This window comes from Otolemur garnettii, unplaced genomic scaffold (assembly GCF_000181295.1).
Source record: "Otolemur garnettii isolate 467f Iridium unplaced genomic scaffold, OtoGar3 scaffold00142, whole genome shotgun sequence".
In the NCBI taxonomy this organism is placed as follows: Eukaryota; Metazoa; Chordata; class Mammalia; order Primates; family Galagidae; genus Otolemur; species Otolemur garnettii.
The window spans coordinates 527,507-536,811 of NW_003852537.1; the positions used below are offsets into that span (position 1 = coordinate 527,507).

General features: G+C 40.8%; 1 protein-coding gene across 1 annotated transcript in view; it reads left to right on the plus strand.

The window, feature by feature from the left end:
- ZCWPW1 (zinc finger CW-type and PWWP domain containing 1) overlaps positions 1-9,305 on the plus strand; it is a gene marked incomplete at its 3' end in the record, with an annotated part of 15,462 nt that overhangs the window by 2,087 nt on the left and 4,070 nt on the right. The window contains exons 4-8 of the mRNA XM_023518583.1: positions 4,766-4,882; positions 6,168-6,288; positions 6,901-6,976; positions 7,390-7,494; positions 8,779-8,862. Of these exons, the coding sequence (XP_023374351.1) occupies positions 4,766-4,882; positions 6,168-6,288; positions 6,901-6,976; positions 7,390-7,494; positions 8,779-8,862 (503 nt within the window). The remainder of the gene's footprint in view (positions 1-4,765; positions 4,883-6,167; positions 6,289-6,900; positions 6,977-7,389; positions 7,495-8,778; positions 8,863-9,305) is intronic.

A 9,305-nucleotide genomic window follows, 5' to 3' on the forward strand; every position in this document is an offset into this window, starting at 1 on the left:
TTTTTTGAGACTGAGTCTCACTATGTCACCCTTGGTAGAGTGCTGTGGCATCACAGCTCACAGCAACCTCCACCTCTTGGGCTTAAGAGATTCTCTAGCCTCAGCCTCCCAAGTAGCTGGGACTACAGGTGCCTGCCACAATACCCGGCTATTTTTTGTTGCAATTCTCATTGTTTAGCTGGCCCAGGCTGGGTTTCAACCTGCCAACTTCAGTGTATGTGGCTGGTGCTGTAACCACTGTGCTATAGGCGCTGAGCTGTATTCATTTATTCTTTTACAACAGTTATTAGTACTTTATATTATGTGCCAGGCATTGCACTATGTGCTAGAAATTAGTTGACAGAATTTATATTTTTACTATGTTAGACAGTTGAGTTGTGCCTATGATCCCACCTAGTAAAGAAGGCTGAGGTGGAAGATTGCTTGGTGTCAGAAGTTCAAGACCAGCCTGCTCAACATAATGAGATCCTGTCTCTAAAACAAGAAAACAAAAAATATTAAAAGAAATACACCATATGACATAACCAAGGTGATGATGGGAAATTTTACACAAAAATAAAATAGTTCATACAATATATTAGTATGTTCAAAAATTTTAAAATTAGACAACAATCTGAGGGGAAGAGACTTTTATGAAAAAACAAAAAATAACATAACAAAACCAGAACCAAAAGTATAAGAGTCAGCTGTTATCTAATATGTATGTGTGTATGTTTGTAGTTTTGGTTGTAGAAGCATAATATGATTTGCGTATATTAGAAGAAAACTCTAGAAAGACATAATATTCAGCCATAAAAATGATGGTGACTTTACATCTTTTGTATTAACCTGGATGCAGTTGAAATGCATTTTTCTTAATAAAGTATCATAAGAATAGAAAAACAAGTATCCAGTGTACTCAATACTAATATGAAACCAGTAGATGATCTAATTCACATCCACATAGGAGAAAAACCCAATTCAATTCAAGTTGGGGGGCAGGGGGAATGAGGGAGGAGGAAGAATGTTGGAGGAGAGGTTTAGGGTGCTCCCATTTAATGGGTGCAATGTAGGGGTATATGGCATACCTTTTGTGTCTGGGATACAACTACAAGAGGGACTCTACCTAACAAATTCAAATATTTGTGACCTGGTTGTACCCTCACATTAATCTGAAATTAAAAAAAAAAAAAAGCTCTAGAAAGACCGTACAGGTACCAGACAAGGTAATCCCGGTCAGTAAACCATTCCTCTTGTCATAATGACACGATTATAAAGAGCTGTAAGAGTAAGTCTGCTTTGGACAATTGGGCTGTCTGGAGTACTTCCAAGGGAGTTTTTAGGTAGAGTCAAAAAGAGAATTAAAAGATTTTATTTGTTTTATGTGAATATATAAACTCAGATGTTCCCATTGAGAATTTTTGGGATAGGGAGACCTCACTAACCTGATCTCCAGTTAGCCCAGATAATTTGGTGCCATTTAGATTTGTATTGCTGCATCTCCTATGCCTCTTAGTATTATTACTACAAGGATGGATTTTAGGCTGGTTAGAAGAAAACTCTAGAAAAGAGTTTAGTGGAGGTTTACTCCCTAGGTGATGCTTGTGAGTTGAATGGTGATTAGAATGGATTTATGAGCCTCCTATATTATCTATGAACCCTTCTTCCTTTTTCTCATAGTTACCAAGGAGTAGGAGTCTTCCTAGAACAGGATATAAGAAAGAGGAGTATCTAATAAATACAATTTTTGTTAGAAATTGAGGCACAGAAAATGAGGTACTATCTGTAAAGATGCAAGGCAAACTTTATTTAAGAACTATCAATATGGCAAATACTCCTTTCTGACTTGGGGTGGGGAGAGATGTAAGACTCGAGTTCTCTGTTCTAAGTGAAAGGAAAGAGCAGAGTGTTATGAGAGGAAATAATGGAGACTTAAGTGAGATTAGGCCAGTCAGGGGATACATTTTTAAGGAAACACTATTTAAGCTGAAATGTGAAGGGAGAATAGAAGTTATAGAAGTGAAGTAGGTAGGGTAAAGTTTTCCATATTCCAGGTACTAATAGAAAGCCAGTGTGATTGCAGTTCGGAGAGCAGGTGAGGCAAGGTGGGAAAGGGACTCTGGATGGCCAGAGCAAAGACCATGCTACAGAGTTAGAATTCTATCCAAAGCGCAGTGAGAAGCCATTGGTGCATTTTAACCAGGGGATTAACATTTTAAATTAATGTTTTGAATATATATTTTAGTGATAATTGGACAATGGAGTATGGGGAAAAAACAAGAGTAGACCAATTAAGAAGTTAGGATTAGTACCTTGGATTAGGATGATAAAAGTAGAGGAAAAGAAAAGTGGACAGTTTTAAGTGGTATGTTTTATAGGTAAAATTGTCAGAACTTGGCAATGAACTAGATATCGGAAGGTGAGAGAGAAGAAGTTATGTCAAAGATGCTTGAGCAGTTTTGTGAAAGGAGGTGGGAAAAAATGAAGGAAGAACAAATTTGTGGGATAAGATCAAGCATTCAAGTGTGGGTACCTGTGGTATGAGATCCTTGTGAGATATCCAAATAAAGATGTCAAAGAACAAGGTAGCTATAGGCATCTGGAGGTCAGAATAGAGGCAGCTGTATACAACTATGTGCTGTCAGGTATGAAAATGGATTTCGAAGATATGGGAATGGACAAGCTTACCCCAGGAAAAAGTATATCATGGGGAGAGAAGCCCATGATTGGGGTTTGGAATCTCAACCAAAGGGATTAAGATTAGAGAGTAGATGAAGAATGAAGAGATCCCAGCAAAGAGACTGAGGAAGGAGCTGTCAGAAAGATCAAGGGAAGGTCAGGAGAATGAGGTGTCATAGAACCTGGGAAGTTGCTGTTTCAAGAATGTGTGGTCAATGAAAATGCTCTTAAGCTGTGTCTGTGACACCAGTCTTCACTATCATAGAGCTACATTGTGAACATCAAATACAGTTTTCCAGAGCACATTATCTTCTCCTCTAATTCGTTTGAAAGAAAACTTTAAAAAGTACAATGCTGTTACTAGAAATTTCATCTCAAGCCATGAATATCCAGTTCCATATCTTTTTTTTTTTTTGGAGACAGAGCCTCAAGCTGTCCCCCTGGGTAGAGTGCTATGGCTTCTGCTCACAGCAACCTCCAACTCCTGGGCTCAAGCGAGTCTCCTGCCTCAGCCTCCCAAGTAGCTGGGACCACAGGCACCCTCCACAACGCCTGGCTATTTTTTGGTTGCAGCCATTATTGTTGTTTGGCGGGTCCGGGCTGGATTCGAACCCGCCACCTTAGGTGTATGTGACTGGCGCCTTAGCCGCTTGAGCCACAGGCGCTGAGCCCAGTTCCATATCTTTAGAGTGATTTTTTTGTACTAATTTTCTAATGCCTGATCATTATTTTCACAGCCAACCACTTTTATGGTCCCTGGCTTCTCTTCCTACTCTTTTTTTTTCTAGTTTTTCTGGGTCACCTCTGTAAATATTGCAAACATCCACAGCTATCCTTGGCAGCTGTCATTTCAGACTGATATGTCATTCTCAATGAGTATTTTGTTCTTCAAGATAAAGCAATTGAGAAAGTGACCCATTATATGTGATGATACTTTGAAAGGACACAAATGTAAGTCAACTTATTTCTGAGGGATGGTTTCAGCATGATGGATTTGGGGGGCCAGCCCTCATGTTTGAGTATTTAAGATAAAATTTGACAGTGAGAGACTGAACTTACTAGACAAACATGTGAATATATAGTGATACCTATGCCCCTGTTATATGATTTTTCCCTAGCAACTCTCGATTATGAGTATAGACATGGAAAAGGTAGACAGTGGGTAGACAATATTTTGCCATATGGCTAGGAGGAAGGACAGTGGGGAAAGGGAGTTGAAGATGTCTGCATCTAAGAGAATCTAAGGAAGTATCAAGGAATCAAACCTGAGTGGTGCAAATTGAAGAATGGAAGTTGCTACCAGAAGGAAAGAACAGTAGAGGTCAGTGGATTGCAGAGCTATATTATATGAAAGTTGTTATATGAGTCTTTATGCAGGTGAGGTGGAAGGATGGGGCATTTTTGTGAGAGAGGATGTTTGGATAAATGTGTAAGTCCTGCAGCTGACTGGGTGGGGCATATGTGAGTGGGTTACTGAGGTGTCATGGAGGAAAAGACCAAGGAACTGAGAGAACAGTGTACTTTGTGAGGTATTCCTGTGGATCTGGAGGTCATGAGTCCATCAGGGAGAAATGACAGATTTATACCTGTATATTTTGGAGGAGAATTATTTCAGGGCTGTTGGTCCTAAAGGTTGCAGCTTGGTGACAGGTAAGTCAGTTGAGATTTGGATAAAAACTCTGGATGGTGTGCACAAAAAAAATGCTGAGAAGCCCTTCAAAAAAACTTCTCAGTAATATCATGCCAGCAGAAAATGAGGTAGTATCTGTAAAGATGCAAGGCAAACTTTAAGACCTATTAATATGGGAAATACTTTCTGACTTGGGGTGGGGAGAGATGTAAGACTTGAGTTCTAAGTTCAGCTCTGTTACCTAGTTAGACTGATCTCCAGCAAGTCAATTGCCTGCTTTGAGCCTTGGTTTTCTCATTTATAAGTCTGGGATTGAGCTAGTTGATCTCTAAGATCTCTACCACTATGTGATTTGGGGGGTTGGAAAGGAATATTGATTTTAGTTGGATTGAATAAGGAAGAGCTTAATTTGAGTTGGATTGAATAAAGAAGAGCTTATTTTTGAGTCTCTTATTTCATTTTTTTTTTCTCTCACAGGTCAATGTCTGATTTGGGTCCAGTGTTCTTCCCCAAACTGTGAGAAATGGAGGCGGCTGCATGGGAATATTGACCCCTCAGTTCTCCCAGAAAATTGGTCCTGTGACCAGAATACAGGTAGAAAGAAGTGGAAATGTTATTTTCAGGTTTTATTTTTTATCCCTTCCTTTCCCTGTACTTACCTTTAGTTTAAATACAACATATAATTAGTTAGCACAAGATGGGGCATGGTGGCTCATGTGTGTAATCCAAGCATTCTGGGAGGCTGAGGTGGGTGGATTGTTCGAGATCAAGAGTTTGAGACCAGCCTGAGTAAGAGCGAGACCCTATCTCACTAAAAATGAAAAATTAGCTGGGAGTTGTGCCAACCAGCTGTGATTCCAGCTACTCAGGAGGCTGAGGTAGGAGGATTGCTTGAACTCAGGAGTTTGAGGTTGCTGTGAGCTAGGCAGATTCCATGGCTCTCTAGCCTGGGCAACAGAATGATACTCTGTCTCAAAAGAAAAAAAGCAAAATGAGCTGAGCATGGTGGCAGGTTCTTGTAGACCCAGCTACTTGAGAGGCTAAAGCAGAAGGATCATTTGAGCTTAGGAGTTTGAGGTTGCAGTGAGCTATGATGATGTCACTATACTCCAGCCCAGCGATTCTCAACCTGTGAGTCACCACCCCTTTTTAACAATGAGAATACATTGCAGCATTGGGAAGGTTGAGAACCACTGCTCTACCCTGTAACAAATAGAGCATGGTTACCACTCAAGCAGTCTGTGTAATGCTTGGAAAGGAGGAAAGATCTAGTCATATGGAGATAAATTGCATAAAGGGCTGGACTGGAGGAAGACACCCTGCAGAGTTGTGTCTTGGAAAGAGATCTGGAATCCAAATGTGTATACTAAGTAAATTCCATTTTCTTTAGCAGTTGTCTGCTCCTGTCAATCCTGATTAGAATATTGTTACTAGGTTGGTGAGTAGGGAGGCATATGGGATATCTGGGGGTAAGCAGGTAAGAGATCCAGTGAGCTTAGAATTCTAGAATGTTTGAAACTACTTGGAAGAGATTATGACTATCTAGGTCAGTCCAATTATTTTACAGAGAAAACAGAGTCTCAGAAAAATTACCCTTAGGATGTTTCAGATACTGTGTAAGCAAGAGTTTGGAATCTCTTTCTATAAAATATCAGGAGCCAGCACTCCTGCTTCTACTCCAGCTCCATTTTTTCCATGGGTCTTTCTTCTTCCTCCTCTTCCTCCTCTTCCTCCTCCTCTTCCTCTTCCATCACCCAGGTATCCTTTTGGTCCCATCTGCTACATATACCAGTTCTTTCTTGTCCTCTCCCCAGCCCATGTCCAGATTCTTCACCTATGGGTCTCTTCTTGTCCCTTCATTCCTTCTCTCTTTTGGCAGACTTGGAGTTTAATCGTTGTGATATTCCTGAGGAGACCTGGACAGGATGTGAGAGTGATGTGGCCTATGCCTCCTATGTCCCGGGATCCATCATCTGGGCTAAGCAATATGGTTACCCCTGGTAGGACACCATGACATAGTTAGAACATCCTTCATGATATTGGGAGTGGTAGATTCAAGCATAGAGGGAAGGACATGGTAAACATTTATAATGCAAATGTTACTTTACTTAGAAAAAGCATGGGGTAAGGGAGAAGATAAAGTACCAAACTTGGGGGCTTTGAAAGAGCATGTTTTCTGGAGGGTTCTGAGTATATGTATCTCCTCTGACAATGCTTCCCTGAGTGGTAGCAAGAGGAGGGTGGATCAAAGGCATTTTAAAATATTGAGATGTAAGAGACACATGAAGTAAAGAGAACAAAGAATGGTAAGATAGTTTCTTTTTGGAGATGTCCCTAGTAAGAATATTTTGTTCTTAGTGTTTCAGGAAGGCCCAGAAGGATGAGATACCTTTACACGGAATATTCTGAGCTTCTTTATACATTTACGAAAGTCACTTCAGTCATTTGGTAGTGACCACTGGAGGGGACTAATGCAGGGGAGAGGGATCTATTTTTTGGATCCTTGGTTCACAGAACATACTACCCCTTTCTGAACATTTATATTGATGAAATTGTGTTCTTTTCATTTAACACCTTCTCGTCTGTCCCCTACCTTAATCTGTCTTCTTCAGGTGGCCAGGCATGGTAGAATCTGATCCTGACCTGGGAGAATATTTTCTTTTTGCTTCTCATCTTGATTCCCTTCCGGTGAGTTTCCTGTTTCAGAGTAAGTAGAAGCTCAGGCCAAATTAATGAACAAATCTATCCTAACAGATGTACAGTTAGAAACATAGACATAGCCAGCAGATGAGTGAAAACAGACACCTAACTAGGATGACAAACACAGAGATAAGTGCTCACATGTAGAAATAAACTTGTATCTAGTTATTTATCCACTGTCAGGACATTTGTGGTTTTGATAAATGTGCTTTGGCTAGGATTTTTGAGGTCAGAATGGAAGAACAATTAGAATGAGGTAGGGTAGGTAAGTCAGGCTTCAGGGAGCATATGAAACCCAGAACCTCCTTGGTGAATTCCTGTTCTCCCCCAGCTGGTTCTGGCTAGAGGAAAAAAGCAGGGAGAAGTATAGGAGGCCATAATGGGACCGTCTTTTGTTTCAGTCTAAGTACCATGTGACATTTTTTGGAGAAACAGTTTCTCGTGCTTGGATCCCAGTCAACATGTTAAAGAACTTTCAAGAGCTGTCCCTGGAGCTAGCAGGAATGGTGAGCAAACTTAGGGGTCTGTTGTGATACTGGAAATGGAAAACAAAGTCTTCCTTTTATTAAATCTGATTTTCTCCCAGGGGGAGTTGTATTGGGAGAAAGTTCCGTGTGTAACCAGGGGTGCCAAGAGCAGGGTTACTCAAGAGAGAGTCTTCTTTCTAGCAGGATTGCTGCAGAGAGTGCTTTTTCTTTCAGTCTCCTTCCTTTCCTACAGATTGGGAACCTTCCTGAAGGCTGAGGTTTTCTATAGTTTAGCCAAAGCAGTTGTGACAGAAATGAGGGCACAGATTAACTCAGAATTTCTTATTCTCAGCACTATTGACATTGTGGGCCAGATAATTTTTTGTTACAGAGGGCTGTCCTGTGTATAGTAGGATATTTAAAAGCAGTATCTCCAGGCTTTACTGGTATCTAGCCAGTAGCAGCCTTTACTCCCACCTTGTGCTTCCTGCCTCCAGATGTAACAACTAAAACATTGTTTTCAGACATTGCCAGATGTCTTCTAGGGGGCAAAATCTCTCTCTGTTGATAATCACTGGATTATCTAGCTAAATCATTTTCTTCCTATAGTCACTTTAGGTTTGACTAGCCTTACAAATAAGCACAGGCCCAGCAGCTCAGGGACTTAGAAAATCAAGCATTGAGTATTAAATCAATGGATAAAGAAACTTGCTAGAAGCCTAAAAGTGAAATCACCTGAACTTTAGTCATCTCTTTATCTCATATTTTGGGATTCACTTTTCAGACGACACCAAAGTATTGGTTAAAAATACTGCTAGGAATGCAAGAGGTTTATTAGGTAGGTGGGCTGTTATGTCTGAGCCCAAAAGATTAATGAGTATCACATCAGGCCAGGCACGGTGGCTCAAGCCTGTAATCCCAGAACTCTGGGAGGCTGAGGTGGGTGGATCTCTTGAACTCATGAGTTAGAGACCAGCCTGAGCAAGAGTGAGACCCCATCTCTAAAAATAGCTGGCCATTGTGGCAGGTGTCTGTAGTTCCAGCTACTTGGGGGCTGAGGCAAGAGAATCACTTGAGCCCAAGAGTTTGAGATTGCTATGAGCTATGATGCCATGGCACTCTACTAAGAATAAGAAAGTGAGACTCTGTTTCAGAAAAAAAAAAAAAGTATATCAATTCTAGGAACTGTAAATAAATGTAGTTAATGTAATGATAATGTCTGGTGGATAGCAGTATGTTGGTGTCACTTCTCTAATATTTATCATTAACTCTAATCTTTAAGATAGTACTTGTCATTGACTCTAGTTTTTTTTTCCATTTCAGAAAAAATACAAGAACAAAGACTGCAGCCAGAAACTGGGGGCAGCCCTAATGATGGCTCAAGAGGCAGAACAGATCAACATTCAGGTGGGAGAGTGTTCAGACCACATACTTGCCTCTCTTTAGGACCTGGACACAAAACAAACCATATATTCCTGCAGAAAACTGGTAGTCCTTCCCCATTACACAGTCTTTTTCTTAGAACTGCTCTTTTCTTCCCAGGCCAGGTTCCCCTGACTCCTTCTATCATTCATTCTTTTCCCTACCCTGGGAAAAGTGAGATTCTCTCTCAGTCTAGACAGAGACAGTTTGTGGTAGGGGGTATCCTATCTCCCTGTTTAACTTCAAGTCTCAGATACAATGCCTTAATGTCTCTTTTATGTGAAGTCAGTTTCAGTTTTTACCCTTAAATTCTGCTAGTAGGGGCTTGGCACCTGTGGCTCAAGTGGTAGGGCGCCAGCCACATACACCTAAGGTGGAGGGTTTGAATCCAGCCCGGGCCTGCCAAAACAACAATGACAGCTGCAACC